Genomic DNA, 13691 nt, shown 5'->3' on the forward strand with positions numbered 1-13691 from the left:
TTTTCAATAGCCAAAGAAATCTAAAAATGACACAGATTCTTTCCCGGACTAAATGGGCTAAAGCTCGCCTTCAAATGGGTTTTATTAGACAAACAAACTCCCACTTGAAATTCCTCAACCAGTAGAATGAGGAATATTCCAGTCTCACACAGTAAAATGTACTTTTTCACATGCAGTCTCATACTTGCAGATACATTATAATTACTTATCATGTACTGGGGTTTTTTGGTTCCAAAATGAATTTTATTTTCATGACAGCTCTAAATCATCATTTAGTAAGAGTAAATAGGTGTCACACAAACGGTGGATATTTCATTTGGAAACAAAACTCCGAACTGTGGTCCTGTGTTGTCTTCATACACACTGGTCGCTGGGCAGGTGTTCATGGTCAGGGTTCCAGGTGTTCCTGCCGAAGCACTCTGCAGACTTCCTGTCACACTCGCAGATGAACATCGCACAGACGTCGTTCCTGCCTGAGGATGGGAAAGTTAAAATCCTCTGTTAATTCAAAGTATAGAACTGTGGTCAATAATACACAGTATACATGTCACTTATAGCACCTTTAGCCAAAACAATATCACTTAACCCATTAAGACCGGGAACGCATACTGTGTCATTTTAGATTTTTAACTAATTACTTTTTCATTATTTTATACTTTTGGATATTAAAAAATATCAGATATACAAGCTCAAAGCCCGGCACCGAGTACCGCTCTACAAGCTTGTAGATCTGCATTTTTTTTTTATCAAGAAAAATCTTCTAAATCTAAATCTAAATATTTTTAAACAGTAAAAAAAAAAAAATGTTGCTATATTCAGTGGTTCTCAATCTTTTTCATGTCAAGGACCCCCAAAGAGATATGTATTTGGCCGCGGACCCCCATCTCAAAATATGTTGTTCCAGGGACCCCCCAGAAGCAGAGATATATATATATACATATTTGCACACATTTTCACGATTGTTTTATAGCAGATCTACAAGCTCATAGCGCCGCACTCGGTGCCGCGCTATGAGCTTGTATATCTGCTATTTTTGTATTTTTTTTTAATGGGTTAAACTAAAAGAATCCGAACAGTTGCTCAAACAGACAGGTAAACTATATATTTCACAGTATGAGACATGCAGGCCCAGACTTTAAACAGTGGTTATAGTTTACTCTCCATGACCTTTCTGGGAGGCAGTTTGTCAGAGATAAGGAATTATAAATACACTGCAGAGCGATACTCAGCATGGGGTCGACAGAGGACATGGATTTCAAAAGTAGTATTATGTCACTGAGGATATCGTCTAGACCAGTGGTTCTCAATCCTATTCATGTCAAGGACCCCCAAATTGATAAATATCTGGCCGCGGACCCCCATCTGAACATTATTTTAATGGTCAATCAATCAACTGTGTTGAAAAATGAAAACACCTTTTTCAAGATTTTCAAGAACAAATATGCCATTTTGTTACATTATTTTTATAGTAATGTTATTATATTATCAATACAATCTTGTTTGCCAATTATTTGGGGGCTCACTTGCAATATCCTCGTGGCCCACCAGTGGGCCCCGGGCCCACAAGTTGAGAATCACAGAACAAGACGTACTTTGCAATGGGACTCATTTAACCCATTTAGCCGGGAAAGTATCTGTCATATTTCTTTGGCTATTCAAAAATAGCAGATACCGCGCTATGAGCTTGTAGATCTGCTATTTTTTGTTTTTATGTGAAAATGTGTGCAAATCTTTAAATATATATATATATATATTTTTTTTAAATATATATTTATATATTATAGAGCTTGTATATCTGCTATTTTTGAATAGCCAAATAAATCTAAAATAACAGAGACACTTTCCCGGATTGAATGTGTTTAAGCTATAACTAGGCTAAGTTTGAACTTAGTGTGAGGTGGTGCAAAGTCTGGCCCTATAGTTCTAGTGTACTTACTTTGACAGGTTGCCTTCCTACCGGCGTGGTCACAGCTCCAGAAGTAGTGTGCGATGTAAGGGTTGTCTAGGATGTACCAGCACTCATCATGCTGCAGAGCTTCAGTGTAACAAGAGTCATGTACCTGACAGCACCTATACGTTTCAAACAAAGAGACAAATACGTAACAATAGTCATTTACTAATCGTCTCGCATTGCCAGACTCTCCACAGCTTCCCCTACTGTCCAGTAGGCGGAGCTGTGGAGACTGTGGCAATGCCAGACAGCACTACGTGTCAAAGAAAGAGACAAAATTGAGACTTCTGAATCCGAATCAGTTCATTGGCCAAGAACGTTCACACAGATGATGTAACTATTATTGTTATAAAAGTTAAGCAATAAAGATGTGTGTGGTATAACAACTTATAGAAATGCATGTGGAATCAAATGTTACAGGTGCATGCATACAGAAATGCTTGTGTAATCTTTCTGTGCAGGCCTCATCCTTGAATGCCTATTTTGGCCCATGGGCCACCTGTTGCCTACGTAGTAACATTTACTCTATTCGAGGTACTTTTACATTACTGATGTAGGCCAGTGGTTCTCAAACTGTTTCGTGCCAAGGACCCCCAAATTGATATGTATCGTGGCCGTGGACCCCCACCTGAAATTATGTTGTGCCAGGGACCCCCAGAAGCAAATATTTGTGTTAAAAATGTTAACCTTTAAAGAAAAAGGATTTAAAGGTTTGCACACGGTTTCAAGATTTTTCAAAAATAGCAGATCTACAAGCTCATAGCGCGGTATATCTGCTATTTATGAATAGCCAAAGTATAAAATAAGGATAAATGGGTTAAAATGATTGTGGTGCTTTATTAACTAATTTAGCTGGGGGGCCCCCTGGTATCCCCCCAAGGACCCCTGGGGGTCCCCAGAGTAGACCCCACTTTGAGAACCAATGATGTATCACTTTGTGGCCCTGAAAGGGATCTGACCTGTCCATTTCGTCCACGGGGGCCCCGGAGCCTCCCTTGCCACAGTAGCAGCCGTAGTCAGCGTAGTCAAAGACGGGCCAGCTGTCCGGCATCACACAGAGCATCATGGCTCTGAACTGGAGCAGGTTCCTGTCCTCGAATGCCTGGGCTGGAACAGCACGAAACACACACGCACGCACGCATGCACGCGCACACACGCACGCGCACACACACACACACACACACACACACACACACACACAGTAGTGTTATGTACACACACACAATCCAGTAGTATCAAATAAATCCCACCAACTCTGAAGAAAGAGACAAGGGAATAAATAACCCCCCCCCCCCCACACACACAGTATTATATCAATACAACCATGAGAATATCATCTTTGTCGAGTTGAAACCTCATAAGTCCGAAACTTTAACTTTTTAGGATTCAAATTCAAAAGTATCAAAAGTAGCAGATCTACAAGCTCGAAACGCGGCGCGAAGCGACGTGTTTCGAGCTTTGTGTGACGCTGTAGGATGATAAAGTAGGGGCGTTCATTTAGGAAAAAACACTCAAAAAGTCAAAATACACCCACACACACACACACACAAACACACGCACACTGAGAATAGCCGATCTACAAGCTCACCACTTGTATATAGACTATTTTCGGTGCGCAACACCGGCGCGCAACTAAGTATAACACAGGCATAACTCCAAACTCCAACCCCTAAACCTAACCTCTAAATGCCTGATCCTAATCCTAACCCCAACCTGAGTATTTTTCTAATTGTAAGCCAAACTCTAAATTTTTTATTTTTTTAACCATAAAACAACTATTTCTCTTGTGAGGATCAGGAACATAATGTCTATTTCTACCATACTTCTGGGGACATCACAAATATAGTAATACAAGTAGACACACACAGCTAAATATTCCCACATAAATGCATGTACAGTACACTCAAACAGACACACATATTGAATGTATACTATGAATTCCCTATAATATCTATAGTTCATATGACCACCATGCTTGTATAGTAGTCATACAAAGTCATGAGTGGTGGAAAGTAAATAAGTACATTTACTCAAGTACTGCACTTAAGCACATTTTTATGGTACTTGTGGTACGTGTTGCAGTTCGGCTATTTTCAAATAGCCAAAGTACAGGGCTGAAGTGATTGTAATTGAGGGAGTGATGTTTTGTAATAATAATCAAAACCTTCAAAGTAACTACAGGGGTTGACACTAAGGTCTCAGAGGCACTTGCCCGTCGGGCAAGTACAGGTCATTTTCTACTTGCCCACAGGTCTTGCCCACTTGCCCGAAAAGTAAATCGTCCTTTATAAAATGATAGGTTAAATTTGAATTACCATTCAATTAAACACTTATTTTTTTATTTTTTGGTTAAAACAAAAAGGGTTTGTTATGGGTTAAAGCTCTATATTCTGATTGTACTCATTGCTATAGAGTGTTTGTTCAGTAACAGGGGTCTCTCTGTCTCTCCAGCTCTTTGATAGACAGAAAATAAATGTCCAGTTAGGTGACACCATTTCAGCCAATCAGGAGAGAGTACCCATTTATCAGCTTCATTTTTATAGTGTTCCAATTCCAATTTTACATGCTCATTTCTTTGTGTCATCACTTCCAATTTCACTTGTTTAATCTGTATCCTGTCTGGGTTCTCTGTACTGATTCGATAAAATTGGTATCCTGACTCGAAAAGGCATTTTCTGTTTAATAAAAAGAGCTGGAGAGACAACATGTGCACCTGCCCGTGGGGCAACCAGATAGCAAACTTCACCTGCCCTACCATTTTATTTACCTGCCCCGGGTAGGCGGGCAGGTGTTAGTGTCAATCCCTGCACTAGTAACTAAAGTTTTCAAATAATTGTAGTGGAGTAAAAAGTACAATATTTGCTTCTGAGATGTAGTGGAGTAGAAGTAAAAGTATTGGAAATACTCAAGTAAAGTTAAAAAAAACTAAAACCTACTTAGTTACTTTACACCACTGCAGGCACGTAAGGCTATCTACGCTATCTCTCTTTCACTCACACAAAAGGCAGAGAATGTCAATGTTTAAGATTTTGGGAATGAGAAGGGGTTCATTTATTTTCAAATGCCTACTATGTTTACTGTGTTTTCCTTGTTGTTTCTATAGGCTTTGTAGTGGTTCTACACGCAAGTCATTAAAGCATGAACTTTTGAATAGGTAAGTATTTTTTAGCGACTTTTACTTGTATTTGAGTAATACACCAATCATTTATATTTTTCAATACTTGATACTTCTACTCCACTACATCTCAGAGGCGAATATTGTACTTTACAAGTCACTTTTCAGATTTAGATAATCAATATTTATCATACACATTAACCAATTAAGCCCTATTTTATACTTCGGCTGTTTAAAAATAGCCAATCTATAAGCTCACACGATGCGTCGGCATTGATTTTGACAAATTGTGAAAACCTTTGAAAAAGAACGTGTAAAATCTATAGTTCATATGACCACCAGGCTTGTAGTCATGATCAACAACATGTGTAAAGTGCTACAGTACTCACCAACAGAGAGGGCTAAAGCCACAAGAAACAGGCACTGGAGGGTCTTCATGTTGTGAGTGTGCAGACGGTCAGCCGGAGATGGAGCTCTTCTAACCCTGGGAGGTGCTTCCTTTTATAAGTCAGGTGTGACGCCTTGGTACCTGCCCTCTAAAACACAGTACACACAGTGAAATCCAGAGTGTTGATTTAACTCTTTCGCCTCTGTGTGTGTGTATTGATTCCACAGCATCCAGGAAGGATAAGAGTCTCTGAGACGTGTGGAGTGTTGGCCAGGGGTGTTTTAGGGCAGTGGTTCTCAAACTTTTTCGTGTCAAGGACCCCCCCAAATTATTTATTATATGTATTGGGCCACGGACCACCATCTGAAAATATTTTGTGCCCGGGTACCCCATACACATATAATATTTGAATAATGAAAATGATACAAAATATTCAAAAATGTTCAAGATTTTCAAGCTCACAATGTGTCGCATCAGACACGTTTCATTTGCAGATTCCTTGGGTCCTTGTCAGAGAAACAAATGGACAAAATGAACACTGAGGATTTTACTGTGTGGGACTTCTCTGTCACACATGGTCACGCAGGCAAGCACTCTCACAGGGGCACCAGCCAACATGTGTAAAACCAGATGATAGATCCCACGGTCTAAATGTATTGCATGTGTATTTAATGTTCCACCGCAGTAGGAACACTGTGATCCTGTGACACATCATTTCACCTGGGTGAACATCAGGCACATTTTCCACACTGCTTTCATTTTCATCATTATATTTAGGATCAGTTGATACGAGAATTAATTATTTACCAGTAAACAGTGACAACAATCATCTTTGCAAATCACTCATTCATCATTGCAAATAATATTAGTAGCAGTAATTGTGATATTTTGAAGCCCCCCATGCATTGCAGTTTGTTAGTGACTCACCTGTGAACAGAATGTGAACTTGGCATTGAATGCACATTGTGGCCTTGCTGGCCAGTGCCATGGGAAAAAGGGATATGATAAACAAATGATCACCTGCCATTCGTCATTGCCCTTGTATTATCCAGCTCTAGTCAGGCTCTTTTGAGATTAGTGGCCTTATATAAGCAGAGCAGCATGCACGAGAAATATGGCATTGCCATCAACCCAATAGTTTGATTAGCTATTGGACTCACTGACAGACAGAAGGATGGACAGACGGATGGTACAGTATGTGAATAATGAGATTGGCAGATAGGCTAAAAACAAATTACATTTAGCTTTCTTCATAATTTACTATCTCCGCCAGCCGAAGGTGGAGTGAGAGATTATGTTTTCACCCCTGTGCCTGTCTATGTGTGCCTGCATCCTCAGCTAATCTTACAAAACGCTGGAACAATCGGCACCAAGCTTGCGCACTTTGACAGTCTCACTCTGGGGGGGGCAAATAAGGCACACTTTTTGAAAATGTGGCAAGATAAGGGCAAACCACTCGCAAATGTTCTTCTTTTGCCCTCATTTTCAAATCATTTTGGCAGTCAATTATAGCAGAAATTACGAAGATCTTTAATTTGAAGAAAAAAAAAACATTATTCTGGGAAAATCACCATTAGAGCTAACGCAAGAAATAGATAAATACTTATATAGAATCCTTATAATTGCAGCCCTAAAGCATGATGATGGGATGATGGATGAGACCCAGCATTGATTCCATGGCAGGAGCTCGGGCTGTGGTCTCCAAACCATTCCAAATTCAAACCAATAAAACCTCTGAGGAGTAAGGTAGTCAGATCTTAGGAGCTGACATGAAAATAGAGACAACTAAATGTTCGCAACATAGAGGACACACTTACCGCCCCCAATTTATTTTTCTTTTGTATTTTTTTTTAATTGTCTTATTTAACATTATCAATATCACTAGCATTATAATTTTGCATTATTTATTGTTTTGTTTATTTTTCTTTGTGAAAGTCAATGAATATGAATGAATACGGATGAAGAGACTTATGTTAGACTTAGATTTGTGTAATTATGTTTTTTGGGCGGTGAAACCGCCCCTATATGTGAGGTTTGGATATTTGCACCCCCCAATCCTGCGCTGTGATTGGCCACCAGTGTACCCCCCTAACCCTGCACCGTGATTGGCCAATCACAGTCTATTCAGGACTGTGATTGGCTAGTGAAACATGACACATGTGCATAGCCCTATAAATAGGACTATGCACTTAAAAAGTGCGTCTTTTTTTTAAGTGAATCACACATTATGGGTGGAAAGGGTATTAAAAAAAACACATTATTCTTTTTTGTACATGATTGGTTGACTCCATTCAGTATTGTGATTAGCTAGCAAGACACCGCCCACTTCACACTGGGTGTGATTTTTTTGTTTGTTTTGATAACTGCATCTTAATATAGTCTGTAACCCTGGGTGTATATAAAAAAAACGAAAGAAAAAAAAAGAAAAAAGAAACAATTGCAAGAAGACATACTGCAACATGAAGTAACTGCAATAAAAGTATATATATATTTTTTTTAAAACTGAAATGCATGTGTACGATAGTGTTTTATTTGTTTTATTTAAGCACACTTAGAACCTGTTCTTCTGTGTCTGGCGGGCCTGCTACGGTTCACTGATGTGGCCACGTTGAGGCCTTCTTCCCCCGGCCCCTATTTCCGCCAGTGCCTGCCTTACCCTTTAGCCCTGATCATGTGAATTCACATTATCGTGCGTCTTCTGCACATGATAATGTGAATTCACACACGACCAGGATGGTTTACCAGGCTACTGGACAGACAGACAGGATTCTAGGTCAGTGATTTTCATTTCAAGGACCCCCAGTTTGATATGCATTAGGCCACGCACGGACCACCATTTTTGATACAATGTTTTTTTTTGCCCCTGGTAACTTGTATAACAATGTAGTCATCATTGTACTGTTTGTTGCAAGTTTCAGGTCCAATTTGCAACGTTGCAACAGTTTTGTTGCATCATTGGAGTGGACTGCATGGGCTTGAGACTCCAACTGGTTTACAGACCCATAAGAGTCCTTTTGGACCCCCTGTAAATTTGTGCAAATCTTTGAATATAGATATTTTTAAAGCTTACCTTTGAAACTCAAATCTTTGCTTCTGGGGGTCCATGGAACAAAATATTTTGAGATGGGGGTCCGCGGCCAAATTATTTTTTTAATCATTTGGGGGTCCTTGGCACGAAAACCTTTGAGAACCACTGTGTTAGTGCAAAGATTAAACACAGTGAAGGCATTCAGGGAACCGGTCTTCTCTCCCTCTCCTTGCTTCACCACTCTACAACGCCTCTATGCGGCTGCTGGATGCTATAACCAGTGTCAGTTGTGCATACAAGCAAACTATGAACACAACACCGCTCATCCATGCTCTGCTGTTGCCCCGAGAGCTGACACAACAAATGGGTCGCGTCCTCCCGTCTTGGTCTCCCTGGCCTGGTGGCCGGGCTTATTTCCGCGTCTGTGGCGAGAGTTTAAGTGGCGGCGCTGGTACTGGGGCTCTTGGTTTAGGCCACCCTCACCACCACCACCCATCAGTTTCTCTTTGTTTGGTCTGAAGCCTCTGTAGTTGTGCTGCCTCGTCGATTTGTTGCTCTGGTGGTCCGGAGGACCTCCCTGATTCTCGTCACCTTCACAGCCCTCAGTCATCTCTCCTCGTGGCCCGTTGGTGTAAATGGGTTGGCACTGTTGTTGTTGTTGCATCTCTCCCTCTGGGGCGCTCTCAGCAGCCTCGCTGTCGCTTTGGAAGTTGTCCGGACCGTCTCCGGAGCTTTGTGGAGCCCTCCTGCCGGCCGGGTAGCGTCTGTAGCCTATCGCTGTATTCCTATCGGCGGCGTACCTGCTCCCTTGGACGGCGGTACCTCCCGGGCCGGTGACATTGGCCGCCTCTTGTCCCTTCTCCCCGTCGACCACGTCAAATTCCACAGTTTCTCCCTCTCCGACGCTGCGAAGGTATTTCCTCGGGTTGTTCTTTTTTATGGCCGTTTGGTATACGAAAACGTCCTCTTTCGTGTCGTTCCTGTTGATGAAACCGTACCCGTGGCTGACATTAAACCATTTCACGGTACCCAAAACTTTGGTTGAGATGACTTTCCCATCGCCCAGGGAAGCGGCCGGCCCGGAAAGGCTCTCCGCATCGGCAGCAGGGTGCGGTGGTTGTTGTGCGTTGGCCTCGCTGCTCATGCTTGCTGGTGTAAATAAATAAAAGCTATGTGGGCGAGGAGACTCGCTGGTTGGTATATTTCCGGTGTTGGGTGGAAACCTTGGAGTTAGATGGTAACCTCTGTGTTAGATGGAAAACTGGACAAGTGATCTTATGGCTCTCTTGAAGTCTAAAGCAACCTGAAGCACCTGCAATGACTTATAGGCTGGTCACACGTCACACAATAACACAAAGCGTTGCCAGGTAAACAATACCAATTTCAGGCGTTCCTATCTGCATACACAGATGTGCCTCTGGTGGCAAGAGCTAGTTTTCCTTCCAGAACAAGACGCAAAGCAAAATGTGGCTTCTACCAGACACATTAAAGGGTCAATCTTGGAGGATTTCTGATGTCATGTGACGTCATCAAAATATTCTGTCCAATCAGCGAGCAGCTATATTTGTGGGATCGCTTCAGCACACTAACGTTATCTTCATTAGTTATTGTCTCCGCCAGGCCGAAGGCATGGTGGAGAGTATGTTTTACCCTCTGTCCGTCCGTGTGTGTGTGTCCGTCCACTCACAGCTAACATTGGTCAAGCTTCACGTGACATCACAATATGTAATATAAATAGGTAAGACAGGATTAATCAGGAACAGTACTTTCTTTTACCTGGCGGAGACCTGTGCTCCGAGGAGCACATTTTCTAGTTATTATTATTCCGCCCGTTTTGGATTGGTCAAGCTTCACGTGACACGTGACATCACAATATGTAATATAAATAGGTAAGACAGAATTAATCAGGAACAGTACTTTCTAGTGTGATACTACACATCCTTAGCGATCCCACACTGTTTCTTCAGGAACAGTACTTTCTAGTTATTCTTGCTATCTTGAAATCTTCCACTTGCAGGAAGCAAAGTTGGAAGACATGGAGGAGGAGAGGAAGAAATCAAAGGAGGAGAGAATTCAACTGACAAAAATAGAGTCTTTGTCACAAATGGCTCTCTCTGCAGAGCAGAAAAATGAAGACATGGAATGTGTCCACCACCAGCGCCAAGGGGCTTGACTATGACAAGCTCATAGTGAGGTTCGGTTGTAAGAAAATCGACAAGAAGCTGTTGGACCGCTTTGAGGAGGTCACGGGGCAGAGGCCACATCGCTTTCTAAGAAGGGGAGTCTTTTTCTCCCACAGAGATATGCATCAACTGCTGGATGCATACGAGGAGGACAAGTGCTTCTACATCTACACTGGCAGAGGACCCTCATCAGAGGCCATGCATGTTGGACATCTCATCCCATTCATCTTCACCAAATGGCTACAGGATGTTTTCGACGTCCCCCTGGTCATCCAGATGACGGACGATGAGAAGTACCCGTGGAAGGATCTGACGCTGGAGGAATGTCAGCGCTACACCATAGCGAACGCCAAGGACATCATCGCCTGTGGCTTTGACGTCAACAAGACATTCATCTTCTCTAACCTCAACAATATGACGCCTGAGTTGTATACAAACGTAGTGAAGATCCAAAAGCTGGTAACATCCAACCAAGTCAGGGGCATCATTGGCTTCACATTTGAGAGTGAGTGCATCGGAAAGATTGGCTTCCCAGCCATTCAGGCCGCTCCATCCTTCAGTAGCGCTTTCCCCCAGATCTTCAGAGGCAGAGAGAATGTCCCATGTCTTATCCCTTGCGCCATAGATCAGGACCCGTATTTCAGAATGACCCGGGACGCAGCCCCCAAGCTTGGCTATGCAAAGCCAGCCTTGCTGCACTCCACCTTCTTTCCGGCCCTGCAGGGGGCTCAGACAAAGATGAGCGCCAGTGACCCCAAATCTTCAATTTTCCTCACCGACACACCCAAGGAGATCAAGAATAAGATAATGAAAAAAGCGTTCTCTGGAGGGAAGGTCACAGAGGAGGAACACAGAAAGCATGGTGGTGACCCAGATGTAGATGTGTCCTACATGTACCTGACCTTCTTCCTGGAAGACGATGAACAGCTGGAGAAGATCAGACGGGACTATACCAGTGGAGCCCTGTTCTCAGGAGAGATGAAGGGCATTCTCTTTGAAACCCTGCAGCCAATTATAAATGAACACAAACAGAGAAGAGGACTAGTGACTGATGAGATGGTCAAGCAGTTCATGACCCTCAGGCCTTTAACCTAAAGAATTCAGCTTTGGTGCACCTGAGTCTTGGAACCTCTTGCAAGCAAGAGCTTAAACTGAATACCCTAGCATCTATTGGCCATTTTAGGAATTTATATAATAACCGTGCATTGACCTGTATGTAACTGTTTTAACTGATTGCTGTTAACATGCAACTGTTTTAACTGTTTGTGTCAACTTTATAGTTTTTTTCACTGCACCGCAGTTAGAGCTGAAGCTCTGAAACTTCACCAGTTCACCCTGGCGTCCCAATTTTGTTTTAATTACCCTTTTTACCCCCAAAATGTTCATGTTATCACAATCACGATGCATTGTGAGCTTGTATATCGGCCATTTTCCAATAACTAGTATGAAATATGGCTTAAGTGGTTAATTAAAATGATGTTTAAGGTGTAAGTGTTTGGATTTGGTGTGTCCATTTTAGCTCCATGTGAATTGGAAGATGCACATAGTCTTGACCCTCCCCAGGCAAGTAGTAGGGGGTTAGCACCTACAGGAACCACAGTACACAGCCTAGCCTAGGAGTAATTGGAAATGACTGGATATTACCTATATTTATATATTTAGCCCTATGTTATACCTAGGCCTGCTATTCTCAAAGACTTTAGTACTTTTACTGTTGGTACTTTAAGTACATTTTAAAACACGGATTGGATCTGCAGCCTTCATCATCACAGAAGGCTTTTTCAGCTTCACAGTTCAAATATAAATATTATAAAACAAAATATCTGCTAAAAACCAATGAATAGCATTCACTACAGTAGCAACCCAGTAGACACACAGATGAAGTATGCAGTATGACCACTAGATGGCTATACAAGATCAAGAGGTGTACAATTATAAATGGAATGGAAACTGTACTAAAACAAGAACAGTATGACAAATTTATTTTAGAGAGAGACAATAATACTTGTCCATCCACAACAACATAAAGCACTGGACCATATGCGTCAGAACACCTACAAGAAAGGACTAAATTAAATGTCTTCATTTAGTCCTGCATTATATACTGTGGCCTGCAAGGGTGACAAGCTGTCTAGTAGAGAGGTTCTCAACCAGTGGTCCGGGGACCACCAGTGGTCCTTGGGGGGTACCAGGGGGTCCCCAGCAAAATGAGTTAACATAGCGTCACAATCATTTTAACCACTTAGCTTTGGCTATTCAAAAATAGCAGATCTACAAGCTCATAGCGCATCACCGAGTGCCGCACTATGAGCTTGCAGATCTGCTATTTTTGGAAAATCTTGAAAATGTGTGCAAATCTTTGAGTATATATGTACTTTTAAAGCACATTTTTAATTAAAATCTTTGCTTCTGGGGGTCTCTGGCACAAAACATTTTCAGACGGGGGTCCGTGGCCAAATCTACATCAATTTAGGGGTCCATGGCATGAAAAAGGTTGAAAACCACTGGTCTAGTAGAGTGAGTGTGTTTTTGGGCCCAATTCCGTCAACATTTTAATTTGAGTGGCTTCTCCTTAGAAGGCCCCATATGCAACAACCATTTATTTCTCCCGGCTAAACTGGATGCCAGCTTTTTGCACTGGCAAAGATCAGGCCTGTACAAATTCACTGACAAATTCACTGACCTACTAGACGGGACTTTTGCCACTTTCAAAGACATTTCACTCAAATTCAACCTCTCCCGCTCACATCTATTCCGGTACTTTCAAATCAGACACTTTGTTCAAACCCAAAGCCCAACCTTTCCCAAACATTTACAGCTCTATATCTTCATTTAAGGACGCCTCACTCAGCAAGATTAAGGGGGACTGGGAGGGGGAACTTGGTGTAGTGATACCGGAGGACACATGGGACCGGGCTATGAGCGCAGTGAATGCGGTTACTTCCAGTGCCCGTCTCAATCTGATACAGTTTAAAGTTCTCCACCGTGCCCATTCTAGTGTTCTAGTAAGGCTAGATTAAGCAGAA

At 42.1% G+C, this 13691-nt stretch overlaps 2 protein-coding genes across 2 annotated transcripts; one reads left to right on the forward strand and one right to left on the reverse strand.

Moving 5' to 3' along the window:
• Positions 1–8804: 8804 nt before the first annotated feature.
• Positions 8805–9626, reverse strand: LOC308078999 (Y-box-binding protein 1-like; the record flags this gene model as incomplete). The annotated part of the gene is made up of 1 exon (XM_080420337.1): positions 8805–9626. The coding sequence occupies one exon, from the start codon at positions 9624–9626 to the stop codon at positions 8805–8807; it is 822 nt and encodes a 273-aa protein (XP_080276463.1).
• Positions 9627–10611: 985 nt separating this feature from the next.
• LOC308079000 (tryptophan--tRNA ligase, cytoplasmic-like) lies at positions 10612–11760 on the forward strand (the record flags this gene model as incomplete). Its single annotated transcript, XM_080420338.1, has 1 exon — positions 10612–11760. One exon carries the CDS (start codon positions 10612–10614, stop codon positions 11758–11760), a length of 1149 nt encoding a protein of 382 aa, XP_080276464.1.
• Between the last annotated feature and the right edge of the window lie 1931 nt (positions 11761–13691).

This window comes from Gymnoscopelus braueri, assembly GCF_963280865.1.
Source record: "Gymnoscopelus braueri genome assembly, chromosome: 22".
Lineage (NCBI taxonomy): Eukaryota > Metazoa > Chordata > Actinopteri > Myctophiformes > Myctophidae > Gymnoscopelus > Gymnoscopelus braueri.